At 39.7% G+C, this 21,071-nt stretch overlaps 1 protein-coding gene and 1 long non-coding RNA gene across 3 annotated transcripts in view; one reads left to right on the forward strand and one right to left on the reverse strand.

Moving 5' to 3' along the window:
• MAP3K5 (mitogen-activated protein kinase kinase kinase 5) overlaps positions 1–21,071 on the reverse strand; it is a 156,437-nt gene that overhangs the window by 29,034 nt on the left and 106,332 nt on the right. For both annotated transcript variants that reach the window (XM_036414285.2, XM_036414287.2), the window contains 6 exons: positions 17,180–17,313; positions 10,195–10,322; positions 9,594–9,730; positions 8,314–8,419; positions 3,053–3,210; positions 309–486 (listed from right to left, as the gene is read on the reverse strand). In XM_036414285.2, the coding sequence (XP_036270178.1) occupies positions 309–486; positions 3,053–3,210; positions 8,314–8,419; positions 9,594–9,730; positions 10,195–10,322; positions 17,180–17,313 (841 nt within the window). The remainder of the gene's footprint in view (positions 1–308; positions 487–3,052; positions 3,211–8,313; positions 8,420–9,593; positions 9,731–10,194; positions 10,323–17,179; positions 17,314–21,071) is intronic.
• On the forward strand, positions 9,941–18,675 carry LOC118705490. The gene is made up of 3 exons (XR_004983704.1): positions 9,941–9,962; positions 17,689–17,751; positions 18,201–18,675. It is a non-coding gene; the product is annotated as an uncharacterized LOC118705490 (long non-coding RNA).

The raw sequence follows: 21,071 nt of genomic DNA on the forward strand, positions 1-21,071 counted from the left end.
TGTATTTCACCCTTTTTCCACTTTAACCTTTGTATCAGCAATGCTAGAATGCTGGAGATACAGACACAGTAAAACTACCTACTAACTGGATGATGAAACACGATTATGCATGAGGCCCTGGCATTCATGAAGGTGATGGTAACACAGCTTCCTGATACTGACACTGCATGCCTGAGAACACTGCCAGGGCTTACACCAATTTCCAGTGACATCTACAGAAAGGTTAGCTTGCTTCTGGAAAAATTGTCCATCTTAAAAGCTTAGGATTTAGGGACTCTGAATGGATCTCCTTCAATGCAATCACATACCTGAAAGCTTAGGTTGTGTCTTTTTCTTTTTGCTTGAAACTTTTAAAAACTCATCAACAAGCAAGTCGTTAGCACAGGCTCTCTTGTCAGGGTCTGGTTCAAAACACTTCAGGATGAACGCCTTGGCCTCTGCTGACATGGACTCCGGGATCTCCGGGTGGACTTTAAACATTCCCACCTGTGAAATGGCACAATGGGGCTTCTGAGTCACATCTCATCCCAGAAGCTCCCGGGATCATAAGTTGGTCTTCTACTGCAGCGTTTTTCAAACGCTGTTCCACGGCACACTAGTGTGCCGAGAGATGTTGCCTGGTGTGCCGTAGGTGCAGACAAGACAAGAATTTTATAATTTTTCACTATTTTGTTTACTTAATATTTCATAATAAAGTAATTATAAAATACTTTCTTTGTGTTTATTTGATTCCTATTCAAGAGAATTACTTTATATATAGTCAATATAGGCACAGAGTTAAATTTTTTAACATTTTCTAATGGTGGTGTGCCTCGTGATTTTTTTCATGAAACAAGTGTGCCTTTGCCCAAAAAAGGTTGAAAAACACTGTTCTACTGTAACAAAATCCTTTATCATATACTATGAACTCATGGGTTTTCTCAAAGGGAAGTAGGGTACTTTTTCTGTAGGTTATAGAAAGATAAAGTGCTTTTGCAACTTTATCAATGACATAGACAGAGTGATTAGCTTAAGACACTATAAAGTAGTAATTCAGTCCTCAAGGCTTGAGGACACATTAGCACACTGGCGAGAAAAAAGGATGTTTTTAATTGGACCATTCATTGTGTTGGTCATGATAGTGATGTGCCAGGAACTGTGCTTGGCTTTTTCCATTTTCATTCAATGAATCTCATGAATCCTCCCAGCAACCCAGTGGATTAAATGTTATTATACTTGTTGCACCAACGAGGAAAATGAGGGGTCAGGCTATAAGGTTATACAAAGGAATGTGTTTGGCTTAAAATTTGTGTTCTTTCCTCTACTACATAATTTATGAATATGTTCATCGTCTCAAACTGCCTACATTAGAATATATTTTAAAATACTTTAAATAAAATAGAATTTTTATAACAATTCAATTTTCTTTTCATTGCTGCCATTCTAAAAATGTTTTCATGTATTAGTAGAGAAAATTTTCTAAGGAAATCTTCTATGTTATATAGTCTATTAGTTATATAAGTGTATTAGTACATAGATTATATGTAATTGTTTATAATATTTATATAGCCTTTACTATTCTAAGTGCTTTGCACATATTATCTCATATACTCCTCAAAAACCTTGACCAAGTAGGTACTAAATTTATACCCAACTTAGAGATGAGGAACAAGATAGTTAAGTAATTTGCCCAAAGTCATCAACCAGCTTGACTGTGTTGGAGCATGGATTCAAACACTGTAAATCAGTGCCAGAGTCTATCTCGTCTGAAGCACATTGTATTATGATCCCTGCACAGACGGTAACAGCAGCATTTCAGGATGAAGTCCTAGACATTGGTAAAAACTTCAAAGATTGGCCCAGAAGAGAAAGACATTCATTCATGTCAAATAGGTAGCTCTCGTTACTCTTCAGGCGTGGTTACACTACTCATTTCTGAATCAGCAGTGTCCCATCATATCATCTTCAAGCTCAAAGTAAACCATGCTCTGTACAAAAGCAGAAGGTATGTAACACATGGCCTCTCCTGAGAGGCTATTCACAAATGGAGTAAGTGCCAGAGACATGGTCAGAGATAGAGGAAAAACAAAGTTATTAAACGCCTTCTGCCTTAGAGAACAGAATGTGAGCTTTACATCTCAGGAAACAAGTTCTCAGTTTATTTTATTTTTAATTTTTGTTTTTAAAAATATATTTTTATTGATTTCAGAGAAGAAGGAAGAGGGAGAGAGAGAGAAACAGAGGGAAACATCAATGATGAGAGAGAATCATTGATCAGCTGCCTGCTGCATGCCCTCTACTGGGGATCGAGCCCGAAAACTAGGCATGTGCCCTGATAGGGAATTGAAACCTGACCTCCTGGTTCATAGGGCGACACTCAACCACTGAGCTATACCGGCCAGGCCAAGTTCTCAGTTTAAACTTCACTCTTGCGTGGTGGCGTAGCAGATGAGAAGTGCAGGGACCCAGCCACAGGTCACTGCTTTGCCCAGTCCCCAGATTTGGAAGCTGTGGCCCAGGGCTCTCTCAGCTCTATTTTGATATCAGATGCTCCCTATTTGGGCTGCTTCCCACTCCCAGAAGAGTTACTAAAGGGCAAATGAAGAGGCTAGAAGAGTAAGTGTATCAGAGTAAGACGTGTACTTAAAATAGCAAAATCATGCCTTTTTTAAATGGAGATGTCAAACTCTTATAATAAAGGAAAGGAGAATATCTCTTTGGTTTAACACTTAAATGGATAAAAAATGTTCTTATATCTACCTCCATGGAAGCTTTTTAACCTGTGTTTCCCAAGGAGATTACACCATCTTCCCTGGGATGGTGTGTTCTTCACACTGAACTGTGAAAAGGTGGTCAGTGGAAGTCTGTCGCTTTATAGCTGAGAAAATTAAGGCAGAGAGATCCACTTGTGAGGCACTGAGGGGAGTGAATCATCTTGAACTATAACATGCTCTCAGACGGTGCTCACTTAGGCTTCTTGCCTTCTGGCTAAAAGCAGATGGTATGCACCCACGGAACAGCCAGCAGCTTTACCCACTGGTTTTAAAGATATTTAAGACATACAAAATGTGACCTTGAACATCGCTGCTTGTGGTTCTCCCAGTTCATAAAAGGGCGGCTTCCCTGTGGCCATTTCGATGATGGTGCAACCCAAGGACCAAATGTCTGCTGCCTTCCCATAGCCTCTGGGTCCTTTGTCTATGATTTCTGGTGCCATGTACTGAAGGGTTCCTGGGAAGAGTTCAAACACAATCCCACTTCAAAATAGAACATCTAGTGACAGTTTCAATTTCTCTACATAAATAAGGCACTTTCAAAGTATGGTTCAGGTCTTAATACTGCATCCTTTTTGAATTCCAGTTTTTCTCTGCTGTTAATAAAAGAGAAAATAGCAGTTTTTATAATGGATTTTATTAGCGAGGTAGTTTACCAATCTTACCTGGATATGAACCGACACGTTTTCATTTCTTAAATAGTGTAATTAAGGCAATTATTTCATTAGGACCTCTTAGAAACTTCTAACAACCTGTCATTTGAGAACAAGAGAATAGAATACACCAACACACATTTTCTAAAATCAGTTTTTGAAGCACATGAAAACTCTTATTATGAATACTTCTAATCTTTTCTAAGAAAAGTCTAGGTCATTCATCCGTTTCCTTAGGTTCATATTTCTCAATTCCTGAATTGAATGCTTAGTTCTTCTGTTTTCATTCTTATTTCTAAATCATTCAAGCATGCGGATTCTAAAAGGTATTGTCAAAAATAATGTAAATCTATAAATCAAATATTTACGATTCTGCTATGTGCCTGTGGTCCATGAAATAATGGGTTTCACAGGTCAAATTCAGGCCATGAGCCATCAGTACAGACAAATTACCAGATACAGAGTGAAGAATAAAATGGAAAAGAAAAAAGAGAGGATATTTTATATAAAGAATCAGAGAGTTAAAGAATGCAATTTGATGGAAAAAGAATTAAGTGGGGAGCCAAGATCCGCGGTTCTAGTTCTGGTCTGGAATGTCTCTGATAAACACTCAACTGCAGTTGTATCACTGGCTCAAGTGAGAGGCTGGATTTATGTTTCTAACACTTGCTGCAGTGATTCCCTGAAGTGGAGCAATGAGGACAGAGTGGGAAGAGAAACAGATTATTGCCACATCCCCCGCTTCTGATATATTCATACAAATGATATAATCAGCAAATAGAACTCCTCCACGATGCCATCTTGAATTATTTCAAATCTTAAGGCATTTGCCAAAAGTGCTACTTCAGTATTTTCTGATTCATAACCAATGATAGACATTTCGATAAATACAGACACCTCCTACAAATGCCTTGTGCATGATTTGTAGGTGAAAACTGCTATGCAAAATTCCTCTAAGTTGTTCCTATGAAAGCTACTACTGTCATGAGCTAGAAACAGGCTGTTGTCATAAAAATAAGTAAAGTCTATTAATTTTTCCAATTAATTTGGTATTGTTATGTTGGCAGGTTTATCCTCCAGACCTCACCATTACAAAGCAGTAGCTCAAGTTCATGTTCAGATACAACTGCACATGTCTGCTCTCAGCTTAAATCAGCAAAATTCCCGGACGGAAGCATTTCACCTGGCCAAGGATCAGGTAACCACACTCCTCAAATCACCTTTGCTTGGGAGAAAAGAACTGTGATTTATCTTCATTTATAGCTTCCCCCCAAAATGATCATGTTTTATGATGTAAATTAAGTCAAGTGGTCTTTAAAAAATATGTAATGAAGTCTACTGCTCCTTTCTGTTGTCTCTGGGTCTAAAGTAGAATGAATGAGGGAATTTGATATGTTTTAATATCTGAGTAAGCATCACAACTGATCAACAATATAAGAATTGAAAAGAATTGGACAATTCAAGTAATATCTTAATAATAAATTATGCAATGTTTTTATTCATCAGATAGTTCAAAGAGCGCTACCTGCCAATTGTATTTAATTATCCCTTATTGAGCAAGTGGCAATAAAAACAGGTTTGGTCATGTGTTCACATCTGCTCCCTTCACTCCACAAATACATGACATGTAATATTTTATATAAAGAGATTTACAGAGCTGGATAACGAAGCTGCAAGCCAGTCTGGGGAACCATTACAGCATAGTAGCAACAAGTTTAAATTTTGACATCACACTGTATCCATTCATTCACATGTCCAGCAGTGCCATATTAAGGGACTACTGTGGGCTGGGCACTGTTCAAGGCATTTAGAATATAGCTGCAGAGTAAACAGACCGAAATCCCTGGGCTTGGGAAGCTGACATTTTTGTAGTGGGGGGACTGAGAATAAATTACCACATAATAAATAAGTAAACTGTATAGTATGTTAGGAAGTTATGTATTATGACACTCCCCAAAACAAGCAAACAAACAAGAAACAAAAACAAGAGTAAGAAAGGGTAGCAGATGTGCCCAGGGAGGGCTGCCATGCAAATAGGGAGGGCCTCACTGAGATGACATCCATGCAGGAGGAGAGGGACTTAGCCAGGCAGATGGCTGGGAGAAGAGTGTCGTAGCAGAAGGAAAAGCATGTGCTAAGGCCCTGCAGCACAATGAAGGAAATGTATAATAGGAAGGCCTACGTTTCTGGGACAGAGTGAGCAAGAGGGGAAGAGTAGGAAATGAGGTCTAAATGGCGACGAATTCCAAACTGTCCACCCCTGTAAGGACTTTGATGTTTGTTTGCTGTGAAAGAAGTAGCAAGCCCTGCGGTCTCTGACTGATATGGCTGGGGTAGAGAATGGACATAGCGGGCAAGAGAGGAAGCAGGGCTCTAACCTGTTTGGCTCCGTTTGGATAGAGAGTCAGCCTGCAGACTGAAGGGTCCCAGGTTCTATTCCAGTCAAGGGCATGTACCTTGGTTGCAGGCACATGCCCAGTAGGGGGTGGGCAGGAGGCAGCTGATCGATATTTCTCTCTTATTGATGTTTCTAACTCTCTATCCCTCTCCCTTCTTCTCTGTAAAAAAAATCAATAAAAAATATTTTTTTAAAAGAGAGAGGAAGCAAGAAGAAGAGGTTATTGAGGTAACGCAGGTGAGAAATGCACTGTAGTGGAGACAGTGAGGAACTATTCCAATTTTGGACACACTTTGAAGGTAGAGCCAATAGGTTTCTCTGATGGATTGGGTTGGAGTGTGAGAAAAGAGACGCACCACGGATAATTCTAAGTTTGGAGTGGCCATTAACTGTGATGGGGAAAAGTGTGGGTGGAACAGGTCTGAGGAGAAGTTAATTCCATTTGGCATGTTACGTCTAATTTGAAGCATAGCTCTATGACTGACTAGCTTTGTGACCTTGGGCAAACTACTTAACCTCTTTGAACCTTCATTTTCTCACCCTAAACTGGGATAATGATACCTAAGGATTAGGGCTGATATATGAATTTCAGTGAAATAACATATATAAAGCACTTAGCACAGTTGGGTATACACTCTATAGATGGTGGCCGCTGCTGCCTTCCCTCTCATCACATGACCAGGCAGTGAATGGACCGAGGTCTCAGCGCAGCTCATCAGAGGCTGACTAAGCACCAGGAACGTGGCTAGTTCTGAGGCCTATGGCCGAGAATCCAAGTCCGCACGCCCAGCCCTCCTGACCAGTGCTGGAGACAGACTCAGCACATGAATCATACGTGTCACCACGTGAGGCCACTGAGAGAAGTACAAGCACAGGGCCCTGGATGACCACTTTACTATAACTCCTTTGAGAACGAACAGAAAATGTTTTCAAGATTATCAGGAGATATTAAATTAACATCTTGCCCAAATATAGTGTCTGAATTTTCCTCTCAGAAGTTACTGAGTCTTGGAAGCACCTAAAATGCCTCTTGCCAAACTGAGACAGAAAGAGAAAAGAAACATAAAGACATGTAAAGTTACAAATAAATTAGAACCAATTTTGCTATTTAAAAAATGCTTTCTGGATGTGTTTAATTCTTTACCCTAAAATTCTCATTGTTGGAAACTAGGCCAGAAGTGTCACTGATGGGATGTTCTGAGGAAAAAGGGTGTGGAATTTCTCTTTTTCCCCTTCCAGGCTTCCAGAATAGATACTTCAGCAAGGTGGAGAGAAATACTGACTGAAGCAAGAAGGTCAAAGCAGAGAGCACAGGGTAGATTAAAAAAAAAAAAAAAATCTGGACCTTATCATTTATAAACTGTTGTGACTTTGATGTCCTCCCTCCTTTTTTAAAAAAAAATATATTTTATTGATTTTGTACAGAGAGGAAGGAAGAGAGATAGCGAGTTAGAAACATCGATGAGAGAGAGTCATCGATCAGCTGCCTCTTGCACACCCCCTGCTGGGGATGTGCCCGCAACCAAGGTACATGCCCTTGACCAGAATCGAACCCGGGGCCCTTCAGTCCCCAAGCCGACCCTCTATCCACTGAGCCAAACCGGTTTCAACCCCTTCTTTTTTTTTAAAATCAATTTCCTCATCTGAAAAATGGAGATACTACCACCCACCTCACAGAACTAAGAAATGGGGACATCTGGCCATTTTGCTTAATTCATTATCTTTTTTCTCTCTAAATCTTTCTCTCATAATAATAATACTTCATGAGAAATAGCAGAATGGAGTGCTAAGAACTTGGAATGGAGAGCAGGGCTGGAGTTTCAGATGCCTCCCGGTATCTTCTCCTCAGACCTGGGCGGTCATGAATCTCTCTGAGCCTTGGTTTCCTCTTGGCCACTGTTGCCTTTTTAGAAAGCCCCTGTGTCTCTTGCCCTCCCAGGACTTTGCTCTAAAGGCTGCGCAGTGGTTGCATTGCCTAACCTGGGAGGAAAGCTCTCTCCCCACCCCGCTTCTGAGTCGGTGAGTCACTTCCTCTTTCGGGATTGAAAGGGAATGAAATCCCGCAGTTATTTATGTTGTGAGCAGGAGAATGCATCACAGGGAGAAAACAGATTAGAAGAGAGGGGATTCATAGGCCACATGGGAAGTGATTCAGGTATGAGTAAGAATCAAAGAGAGGTTAGGTTGAAAAATGTTTTTGAAAATCTTGTCAGGGTTATATTGATTATAGGCCAAACCAGAGAGAAGGAATGACATGAAAAGAAAAACAAATGAAGAGTTAAAAAGAAAAAAATCTTCAGGAGCATTAAGCAAGAAGACTGAATAGGTCATATAAATACAAGATGAGAAAAGGGCCAGATAAATTCTGTGTATTACTTTTCAGTAATCATCAAAAGATATCAACATTAATATTTGTGGGAACAACTACATTTATCTCGTACATTATGCTCAAACGCAGCAATTATTTCTTTAATTACATAAGATCTGTATCATCATTGCAAAAACATACCAGTAAACGTTTCAGTGCTTGGGTTTATGCCAGCAAGCCTCTTTGATGTCCCGAAGTCGGAGATCTTGAGAACGCCACTGTAGGTGTTAATCAACACATTGTCACCCTAGAAAACAGAGGCCTTTAGTAAAAAACATTACATTTCTTCCAATCCTGTCTATGGTTGGCTCGAAAATCCAATAAGAAAAGGTGTCTTTAGGGCAAACAAGGACACAAATTCTGTATTCTTCATGAATAGTTAATCTCAACAAGGAATTCTTGACATCATAACATCGTTTGTATGTTATCAGTTGTCCACAACTGTCACGTGGGTCACAAGGTCAATCACGGTTAGGTAGAGCTTGCTACAATTTACAGAGAGCAGGGGTTGTCTATGCATGGTACATGTATAATAATTTCAGTTATGATAGTCATAATTCCCCAGTACTTTACTTTCTTTTCTATGTTGTTTTACTAATTTTTTTCTAGAATAGTAAGAAATATTACAAATAAATAAGGCATTTGGGTTGATTTTAGGGTAGAAATATCAATTTACTTTCCATAGTCCAGCCTTTGTCAGAAATTTAGTTCTGAATATTTGCATTTTAATTTATTAAGTTATCTAATATTCGTTTAATCCATGAATATGTGATGGTTGTGAGAAACTAAGATTTCTTTTTTTAAAAATACATTTTAAAGATTTTTACAGAGAGGAAGGGAGAGAGATAGGGAGTTAGAAATATCAATGAGAGAGAAACTGATCAGCTGCCTCCTGCATAATCCCTATTGGGGATCGAGCCCACAACCAAGGTACATGCCCTTGACCTGAGTCAAACCCAGAACCCTTCTTCAGTTCTCTGGCCTGAATGCTCTATCCACTGAGCCAAACCGGTTAGGGCTCTTTTTTCCTTCTAATCATTTATTCATTGATTCAATAAATATTTACTGAATAGATACTATGGGCAAGGATACAAAGATTAACCAGCCTCTAAACTCCCAGAAGCAGGGACCATCCTCCTGTTCCATTTTGTTCTGCTGTGCCAAAACTCACACAGAACAGTGCCAGGCACGTAGTGGAAGCTCTATCTTTGTTGGTTGAACATGGTTAAGGAGTTTATTCTTTACATGGATAAGGTATGATTATCAATAACTGATTCAGGACAGAGAAATATCTTCTATTTCTATTTCTAAGATTTATTCATTCACCATTCTAAGTTAATACCCATAACATAACGTGGCTTTTGCAAATAAAAAAACTACCCAACAAGGAATATACAAAAATGAATCCTAGTTCATCCTACCTTTATATCCCGGTGAACTATCTGATTGTCATGGAGGTATTTTAATCCTTCCAGTATTTGCTTCGTATAAAATCCAATTGTCTGCTCATTGTCTTTCAAGGGGCCCCATTTTGAACGAAGGAGAGCCGAAAGACTTCCTGTAAAGTAGGGAAAACAGCGGATAAAATCTTAATCCAAATGAGTTCTTAAAGTACATTAATAAATTAACATTAAGTTAAGCTAACATTTATTGGTTATTTACAGTGGTGCAGGAACTGTACTGATACGAAGGCTCATATATGAAGAGGCAAGTGTCCAGTACAGTTCCTGCGCCATTGTAAATACCAATAAATGTTAGCTTAACTATTTGAAGATGCTCATTATCAAATAGTAAGTAGTAAAAAGCCACTCAATCGCTAACCTTAATCTAAGTCACAATGATTGATCTTAAAATGATCTCAGATACTTACATTTTCTAATTAAATGGGAGGTTAATGCAATGTGGCTAACTTCTCTTTTAACTTAGACCAATTAAGACCTGTCAACCTATAAATCTCACTCAGTTTTACTCCTCTTCAAGGCCCTAGAAATTTGTATTTTAAAGGGAAAAAACATCTCTTACCTCCTGGAACCTGCTCCATGAAGATTTTAATGAAACCATTCTCACTGAAAGAACCCAGATACTGGACAATATTCTTGTGCTTCAGATGCTTATGCAATGCTATTTCTTCATGCAGGGGCTGGGAGTATCTAAAAGACACACAAATGTCAATGAGCCAATTGTGTTAGCTGGACTTTAGCATATCAGTTTACACAAAGTAAAATGAAACTGTCAGCTATTATACCCATATATAAAATCAAATATGACCATCTGAGGCCTTTATTCCTAATAACATAAATTCTGTGAAGTTCAAGGTCTGTAGGGTCTGAGGAGAAGTGTGCCAGGCACTTTTCTAAGCCTTTTGTATATATTAACTCATTTCTCACAACCACCCCATTAAGGCTATTAAGATGACCTTTTTACAGATGAGGAAACTGATTCATAAAGAAGATGACTAATCTGACCCAGATTGCAAAACTAGTGACAGAATTAAGATTTGAACCCACCAGGAAAATAGAAATAATCCACATAGCTTGCTGTCTCATAACATTAGTATGACCTCACTGGTCTCATAATAACGTAACTTTATTATTCCATTTACATGCCAAGTTTCCTTGAGTCCCTTGCTTTGAAATCCTCACATTGCTGTGTTCACCAGTTCTATTATATCAGGCTTAAAAAAAATTAAATCCCAACCAAAACTATACACTATACAGCTTTAAACCAGACTTCAACATCATGTACTTGGTATATGTTGTTTTATCAAATTATAAAATGAAAGTATTTCATATTTCTGGAACAGACAGAACAACTCTTTTGATGACTACTTGAGGAACTATAAAACTTGCAAACTCTTAGTCTTGAGCCCACTGTAGCTCTAATATAATTATTATACAACTAACTATGGCATGATGTCAGCAATGATAAACACTATCAAAACTATTCCTGAATTTTCCCCCCTGCTCTACAATGAAGGCTACAGGTGTGAAAGGCACTAACTACTAAGCAATATTAAGTACAAATGTGATGTCTCATAACTTGCTTCAGTCTTACATGCAAGCAGAGCTCAGATCTTACTATGGTAAATCCATATAGGCAGGATGGATTTTTTTGTATGTCAATAACAAATATTAGAAATGTTTAGTACTGAATAATACTATATTCATGAAGCTTTTCAGGATAAACTAAAGCAATATTAGATTACAAAATCCAAACTTGTTTAATTTAAACAAACTTTATAAGTTGTGAACTAATACTCAGAAAATTGCCAACAACAAACAATTGACTTTTAATTCTTTTACCTTCCTTTAGAATAGCTCTAGGAACTATAAAGGCAGCTATTAACTTGAGCCCTTTAACAGAATATCAGTGAAGAACACCACTATTTAAATAATTGCTTGAGTGAGCTAACACAAGAAATACCAGTAAAAAATGTTACCAATAAGATGCTTAGGTAATGACTCTAAACTATGAAGACATTTGCAAGTCACTTTTTCCATGGGATGTAAATCACTTTAATAACACTAGTTAATAAGATTGCTCTTGATATGCATGAAATAAATTAGTGGCAAATATTGATCTTATTGTACAGGTTTATCAAGATGACTATATGACCTTAATCAATTGACTAACTCAGTTTGTGATGAACCAAAGGTTTTCCATCTCCTGACCCTCTATTGAAAATCAATTATGAGCCAAAACCTGATGTGGCTCAGTGGATAGAGCATCGGCCTGAGGACTAAAAGGTCCCAGGTTCGATTCTGGTCAGGGGCATGTACCTTGGTTGCCAGCACATCCCCAGTGAGGGGCGTGCAGGAGGCAGCTGATCAATGATTCTCTCTCAACGATGTTTCTAACTCTCTATCCCTCTCTCTTCCTCTCTGTAAAAAATCAATAAAATATATTTGAAAAAAGAAAGAAAGAAAATCAATTATGATTGTTTAAATGTAAGTTCCTGGAGAAACAAACATATGCCACCCTCTTACCGCCTCATTAGGTAACCAAAGGATAGCTCAAAAATTACAATAATCAGGATTCATCCTAGTTAGGAATAAGAGCTTTTCTCCAATGTGAAAATGACTATTAACACCTAGCAATTCTTACTAAGTGTAAGTGAAAGTATAAGTGCCTTCAGGTGCTGTATGAGTAGAAATTATAATTTGTTTAGGTCAGTAAGCTATGCTTATCTATGGGACTTATAAGGAAATCCTATTTCTTTTCAGTTAGCTGGAACAATGGAAAGAAGAAATGATAAAGATCAGAGATGCTTACATATATTCTGCTTTGAAAAGTTATTAATCTATTAAAGGCCCGGTGCACAAAATTTGTGAACTCAGGGTGGGAGGATCACTCAGCCTGGCCTGCACCCTCTTGCAGTCCAGGAGCCCTCAAGGGATGTCTGACTGATGGCTTATAGCCTTAGCACTGCCACGGAGACAGGAAAGGCTTCCATCCCCACTGCTGCACTTGCCAGCTTTGAGCCCAGCTTCTGGCTGAGCAGCACTCCCCATGTTGGAGCACACTGACCACCAGAGGGCAGCTCCTGCGTTGAGTGTCTGCCCCTTGATGGTCAGTGTGCATCATAGCGACCAGTCGTTCCGCTGTTGGGTCTATTTGCACATTAGCCTTTTATTATATAGGATATTTTCTCCAGAGCACCTACTCTGAGTCTATTATAATTCCACTACAGCCATCTGAACCAGTGGTTCCCACATTGGATGGACATTTGTATCCCTTGGAAGACCTTAAAAAATATCATAGGCCCAACCCAGAATTTTTGGGGTAGGACCCGCGTATCAGTATTTTTACAAGTTCCCCAATTAGCTCTACTATACAGCTGGGGAGAGAAAAACTGATCTAAATAAATAGCTCAGGGGTGTCTAGACTGTTAGAGGAAGAAGCCAACCTGAGACTAAAACTAGCTGTGACTATAATAGTGTACTTCCTCTATCTCACTCTTACTACACTCTGATCCTCTAACAAAGTGTTTATAGAGTGTGAAGGAAACACACAGAATATTCTTTGTTGCTATGATCCTTCATTGCAGATGGCAATGTTTAGTGTGTGCTGGATCATGCATTATTCACACCCATCCTACTACTTCAGTAATTATCCTAACTGCAATATTTTAAAATGCAACATCAAAACCTCTCCAGGGCACATAGATGGAAACACCCTTGTGTGTTGCATCTCACAATAATATGATAGTCTTTATTGTAATCTTCTTTTTAAAAAATATATATTTTATTGATTTTTTTTTTTTTTTTTTTTTTTTTTTTTTTACAGAGAGGAAGGGAGAGGAGAGGTATAGAGAGTTAGACACATAGATGAGAGATAAATACTGATCAGCTGCCTCCTGCACGCCCCCAATTGGGGATATGCCCCAAACCAAGGTACATGCCCTTGACCGGAATCGAACCTGGGACCCTTCAGTCTGCAGGCTGATGATCTATCCACTGAGCCAAACTGGTTAGGGCTGTAATCTTCTTTTATTGATATCAAGCAGATGCCCTGTACCAGGTACTAGGGAGAAGGGCCTATCATGCATGTTTTGAACATCCCACATTACGCCCAATGCACTGTTACAAAACACGGCCTTGCTGCTGTTGGTGCGCTCTATGTGCACAGTGGCAGTTGAATAAACTTACGTTACAAATATGATTTTAAAAGTGGCTTCCTTCCAAGTACCTACTTACTAGTATATTCATCTGTGGGGTTGAAGGGGAGGGAAAGTTGCTAAAGATCAGTGAGTTTGCTGTAGCAATTTGATAGTGACAACCCCTTATTATTTCAAAATATATTCTATGCATATATTATTTGGGAACCATTAGGAATATTTAACACAAAAATTAGACAAATTGACACATAATATTCTAGGTACTTAATGAATACCGTAAGTTCTACAACATTTTAAGAATTCATAAATATATCTCAAAGAGGAAACTACAACAATATAGAAAACATGAAACCACACGTGGCAGACAGCAACAGCTGTGTGCCTAGCGAGCATCTGTTCTTCCTCTTTCTATTATTTTGTTTGGTCAGCCAAAAAGCTATTGAGTTCCTAAGCCTCTCTTATAGGACAAGGTGGTTAGTTTTGGTAATAGTATGCTGAATACATCTGGAAAAGTTTATCTTCCTTTTTCTTCTTCCTGCCTGGAATGTGGATCTGGAGGCTGGAGGCAGAGAGGTCACCTTTGCAAGTCACACCCTAAAGATGGAGAAGCAGGAAGAGATGTGGGAGCTGGAACACAGGTTTCAGGTGTCTTTTTCAGCCTGGGGTAGTTAGAGAAGGCTTAGAATTTGAATTGAGAACTAAATGATAAAATGAGGCAATCCTGCTGAGTTTTTGGGAATGAACCTTGGTGTGCTTGATGGGTAGGGAGAAGTCAGTGTGGCTCCAGTGGAGCAGGTGAGGCCACAGAGGGAGGCAGATGCCTATGCTGAGGGTTCTGGTTTTATGATGGTTACAACTGAAAGGTGCTTATTTTTTAAAGAGTTTGGAAATGATTTCTTTTTCTTTTTTAAAAATAGTGGTTTCAAGAGAAAGGGAGAGGGAGAGAGAGACAGAAATATCAATGATGAGAGAGAATCACTGATCAGCTGCCTTCTGCATGCCCCCTACTGGGGATCGAGCCCGCAACCTGGGCATATGCCTTGACCGAAATTAAACCCAGGACCTTTCAGTCTGTAGGCAGATGCTCTATCCACTTGGCCAAACCAGCTAGTGCACAATTGAAGGTTTTTAAGTGGTAGTGACAAGATGTGATTTCAACTTCAGAAAGATCTCTCTGGCTTCTCTAAGGAGGGATGGAGTTGGGGTGGAGGAAACAATGAAAGCAGAGCCTAGTTACAAGGTATTATACTTGCAGTAGGGAGTCTGAATGAGAGACTTGGAGGCTTAGAGTTGTGACGGGAGTAGAAAAATTCAGAATAGACTGCAGAGGTTGAGACAATAGTACAACTTGCTAATGGAATTGATGCAAAGTGAGAGAGAGGAATCCAAACGAATCCTAGGTGTAGATGGGATAATCTTAACTGAGACATAGAATACTTAAAGTAGAGTACATTTGGGTTTGGTAAAAACCCATGGCTCAGTTTTGACCATCTTAACCTGGAAGTGCCTTTTAGACTTGCAAGTGAAGAGGTTGGGAAGAAAGATGACCCAGGAAACTTAGGAGAGTGTCCTTTCTAAAGAAAACTGGACATGTGACCCTACCCCCCATGGTCACAGAAAAGTGGACTCAAGAAAGCCCATGATGCAGCCCGGCATTCAAGTCTGGCCAAATAAGGACTTTAGTAACACTGACTCAATCAATGTATAACACCTGAAAAATGTATACAGTTTTTGTAGGAGCAGTATCTTATGGAGAGAAGACACAACAAAAGCCACCAGGGCAGCAGAAATCATGAGATCGGGAGAAGAGATAATTAGTGGTTGGAAAAGCCAATGTTAACACTACAGCCAGGAGCAACAGAAAATCCTATTACCAGAGCTGTTTCTCCCCTGAACAACTTTCTTGTTTCCAAAAAAGTCCCCACTATGTGTGGTTCATGCCATTCCTTCAAAAACTTCTCCTGTTCTTTTCTCTCTTTTCCTTCTGTTATTCCCACTAGGCAGGCGTATGTTACAACTCTTGTAGTTGTCCCCCAGTCTTGGGTATTCTGTCTTCTCTTTTTCAGTCCTAGCTTTTCAGTTTTGGAATATTCTACTGACATAGCCTCAAGCATAGAGATTGAGCTAGGCAACCACCCCATCAAATGCGTTCTTCATTTCTGTGACTGATTTATTGCTAGTATGTCTATTTGGCTCTTTCTTAGGATTTGCACCTCTCTGCTGGCATTGCCACCTGTTCTTACATGCTGCCTACTTTATCCAGGAGAGCTCTTAGCATATTCATCCTAACTGTTTTTACATTCCTGGTCTGATTATTCCAACATCATGGCCATATCTGAGACGGTTCTGATCCTGCCTCTGTCTCTCCAAACTGTGCCTTCGTATGCTTTGCAAGTTTTGTTGAAAGCCAGGCATGGTATAACAGATAAAAGAACTCTCAGAAAGGAAGTGTTCTAGTCTTTTAATGAGCCTGTGCCACTGGGCTGTGAGCTGCACCAGTCTTCTCAGTCCACCCTAAACCCTTTAGGTGGGCCAGGATGGCTAGAAAGGGCTGGAGTTGGGCATTTCCCTTCTCCCAGGTTGGTTAGGCTCTGATAACACCCCAATAGGTGAGGCCCTGGTAAAAAATGCTTTCTCCTGAGGGCAGGCCTTGCTAAGAACAGAATACTCTGGTGTGTTTCAAAATGATTCCTTCCCCCACAACCCTTCTTAGGAGCATGAGGGGATTTTCTTCTGCATGCACTGTGAGGACTGAGTGGTGCTCCTGAAGGTAAAACTCACAACACTGTGGGTCTCCTCTACGACTGTCTCTCCAATCTGGGGGGCAGCGGCTTGTCCTGTGATCTTACTTGTCTGATGACTCAACACACAGAATGGTTTGAGTTAGTCATTTAAAAAAAACCCTGATTTCTTACACTTATAAGCCAGCAAATTTGACATTAATACTGACAATGAACCCTTAAGAAGAGCTGCCTATTTCTCCGTGTGTTTGGCTTTCTATTTGTTGTTAAGATGGAGTGACGACTTCCAACCTCCTTTAACCGCTGCACTGGATACTGGAACCTCTGCTTAGAACAGCTTCAGGAAGTGCTGGTTCCCCACGTACCCCCATTACAAACCACCGCTCCCTGACATAACCCGGGCCCAACACACACAGGGCCATTCTTTTCCCCACTCTTTCAGAGTCCTGTCCCGGTTACCTCAGAGATGCTGTCCTTTCCCACCCGTCTTGTAACTGAATCACTGAATGATGCAGCAGCTCACCCTCACAGGGAGCTCATTAAAAGCACAGAGTTCTCAGACAGTTTCACCAAAACATTCTCTAAAAGGCTCTATACACAACTCCAAATACCTTAGGAAACAGCCCTTTATTAACCACAATTACTATACCTGCTATCTCTCTCTGGGATTTCCTTAATGGCGATCCTGACTTGGTTGCTCAGGTCTCGACCTGCGTAGACTATTCCATAAGTGCCTTTTCCTAAAACGACTCTGTCACCATTTTCGTCATATTCGTAGTCATACTACAAAAGAAAAAGTGGAGAGAGAATATTGAAACATTAGTTGCAGTCTACATTCCGAACATCAACTTTTTTCCAAGAGCATTTTTCCTTATTTTAGCAGATGGCTATACAAGGGAAACAATAAGATGAAATTCAGAAAAAGCAGCTTTAAGAACCAAAAGATAGACATTCGCAATATAAATCAGATTGCGTGCTCATGTTTTCACAGCTGGTACAAATACAATGGGGACTATGTATTTAAATCTGTAAGAGATTTTTCAAAAAGCCCACTTGGATTCTTTTACCCACTAAATCCTGTTTTTCACTGACTCTAGAGATTAGCATGATTAGTATCAATACCTATCATATCAAACTAATCTTCCTTTTGTTTTTCAGCTTCTGGTGCTATTAAAGCATTTCACACTCTACCAGGAGAATAAAGCTACTGAAAGGCTTTGGGTAAGAAGAAAAATTTGAGGTCTTACTAGTTTGCCTGGCCCAAAAAGGACAGAGAATGATCTACACTAGGGGTGTCGAACTCAATCAGAGAAGGGGCCAAAATCTAAAATCCAGCCTAAATCGAGGGCCGAATGGTTTACTGAATAGTCATAAACTGTCATTGTGATGGGAACACAGCGGAGTGCAGTGATGACAGCGCGGTGCGGGCCACATTGCAAGGCCTGGCGGGACGGATTTGGCCCGCGGGCCTTGTGTTTGACACATGTGATCTACACGGTGGTCAGAAAAAGTAGAACAGGGCTGGGACAAAACCCAAGAAAAGTCAGGGTATGTTAACTGACAAAAATGGAGAAAAAGAGGAGCAGTGGAGAAAGGAGTGTTAAAAAAAAAAAAAAAAGAGGTAGAATTACACTGCTTATGTATTTTGCATTTTATTTCTATGGCAATAGGCTAGCAAATCGGGTTGTTGCTAAGGGAAACGGCTGCATTTTGAAGCAATGATGGGAATACTTTTGGAATCATCCCTCTATTGTTACCCGCCCAGACCAATGTAAACTGGAGCTGAAAAGAGAGTCAGCCTAAGAAGGCAAATGGCAAAGTGGTGATTCACGTAGTCCTTGCATGGCCAAGGGGCCAACAGACAGTAAAGCAACCTTCGAAAAAAGCCATGCACTTCCCTCTGTGCTTAATCACATTAACAAAGTGGTCACCTCAAAGACCCAAATAGTATCTTTGTTATTTTTCAGTATCGCCTTCTTAATAAAGAGATATGAAAAACAGAAATAACTATCAATAATATCAATAGAATGCTAAAAATGCTGCAGGTACACATATCAGGTTTGATTGATCTCTCCTCCCTCAGATCTTTACTCAACTATCACCTTGCCAGGGAGCCTTCCCTGGCTGCCTTGTCTAAACCTGCACACCCCACCCGAAACCAGTTTGGCTCAGTGGATAGAGCATCAGCCTGCGGACTGAAAGGTCCCGGGTTCAATTCTGGTCAAGGGCATGTACCTAGGTTGCGGGCACATCTCCAGTAGGGGGTGTGCAAGAGGCAGCTGATCGATGATTCTCTCTCATCGATGTTTCCAACTCTCTATCCCTCTCTCTTCCTCTCTGTAAAATATCAATAAAATATATATTTTAAACCTGCACACCCCATTACACTGTCACTGCCTAATTCCTTCCTTGTTTTTTTCTCCAAACATATGACAAGTTTTACCTATTTGTGTTGTTTATTGTTCACTAGAATGTAAGCTCAGTGAGGGATTTTCCTCTGCCCCTAGAACAGTGCCTACCACATGGTAGGTATCCAATAAATATTTGAGTGAATTGATGAGATACACTTGGACTCACAAATGTGGTATGACAATGATTTTAAGCTGAATGAAAGCATCTAAATAGATGCAGAAAGACCCTTATCAAAACGTCTTGTGCTGACTTAAGCAAAGCCTCTTGAAAATACAGCTGCCATAACCTCTCTCCAGGAGGTTTAGGACCACTCCTCCCTGGATGAGAAATGACAAAGGCAAAACCTTTCCAAAAGTTTCTGTACCTTCCACTTGCTTCTACTTGGTTTCCCGCCATGTGCTTTCTTCCCCTTGAAGTCCTATTAAGGATTTTTCTTGGTAAAATAAATAAATATTTAACTCTAGCTGCTCAGGAGCCACTTCTTTGTATGTTCCCATATACACGAATAAACTTTATCTTTTCTCCTGTTAATGTGTCTTTTGTCAGTTAATTTGCAGGTCCCCATCAGTAAACCTAAGTTGGTAGAGGAAAAACTTTCCTTCTGCCAACAGGATGAATGAATAACAAATTGACACTCATATCATACAACACTCTAAGGGACATATTTTATCAGACAGAGTGGTAACTGGGTGAGCTTTAGATATGAACAAAAATAGAAAAAGGATGCTGAAGAAACTTGATGATTCCAAATTGATTTAAATGGATTGTAAACTATAAATTCACTGTTTGCAAGGCAAATCATCAGGAAAGGAGATGGTAAGGTATTTCATCATCCTGCAGATGTTTGAGTCAAAGGAAAAACCTTCCTTTTATCTTGCTTGTCCCCACTCCATCCCAAAAAGTGTCGCGTTTCCCTTTATGCACACTATGTATAAACAGGTGCACAGGGCCAGCTGCTATGTCTCAGGCTTGTTTCAATCATAAGCTCATTTTGATAAAACAGCGAAGTAAAAATGCAGAAAAACAAGGATGGTGGGGGAAAAAGAGAGGAGAAAGGAGGGGGGGAGAGAGAGAGGAGGGACAGGTGGAAGGAGAATATATCTATGAGTTTGGGAGAGGAGTGAAGAGGGAGACACAACATATTTTGTATTGGGCACCAGAAGTACCTCAGTCATTCCCCTCCGCCCCCCCAAGGAAATAAGAAAAGGAGATGAAAAGAGAATGGGTTGATAATGGCCGGATTATGGTATTCATTCTTTCATTGATTTAACATTGATTAAACAACCTTCAAACCAATTTACCAGCATTTATTCTGCCCTTTTCAATACATAGCCCCCTCCACTCAGTTTGAGATACTGTTTAAACAACTCTGGTTTTGTCATACCCACCCCCAGCTTCAAACTTTTTAAAGCCTTCTGACTGTACTTCTGCTTGGATACCCGGTACCATGTGATTTCAATATAAACTTACCAATACAATAAATTATTTACAATATGGGTTCATCACCCTTCCATGTCAAAATACAGCCTTGAGTCAAAAAACGGCTTGGAATCAAAAGAAGTTGTTTCTCTTTCTGTTTAAAAATAGAAAAGTCCTCCCCAAGTGATATTGAGCTATATTTGAAAAACCTTGTACAGTTTGTACTAATCTTGAAAATTGTAAAATACTTGAGCTAAGAAAGGCTATTTTTGATCTTCTTGTTCAACTCTCATTTAAGGAATGAGATCATCTTAGCCCAGTGGGAGTATAAATTTTGTCCAAAGTAATAGAACTGGCTGTTGGCAAAGTTAAAACCAGAACTCAGGGCTCCTGTCCCCAGCATGGGGATCTCACGAGAGCCAGAGACACTCAGAGGAGGCTCTGACCATGACCCAAGGAGGCTAAATCTCTCCCAGAATGGGACTGCTTCAAAGAAAGCTTATGTTCAAATCAGAAGTAAAAGCAAATACAATATTAACTTGGGTTTTGAATGAAGAGTTTTCAAATATCAAAAATTCGAAGGATTAGTTTCAAATTTGTGGCTTACCGGACCATATAAATAGCTAATATATGCTGAATGCTGACACCAATCTAAGTTAAAAACATCAAAAAATGTCTGACTTTCAACATTTTAATTGTGTTTTGGGCCC

This window comes from Pipistrellus kuhlii, unplaced genomic scaffold (genome assembly GCF_014108245.1).
Source record: "Pipistrellus kuhlii isolate mPipKuh1 unplaced genomic scaffold, mPipKuh1.p scaffold_m20_p_5, whole genome shotgun sequence".
NCBI lineage: Eukaryota > Metazoa > Chordata > Mammalia > Chiroptera > Vespertilionidae > Pipistrellus > Pipistrellus kuhlii.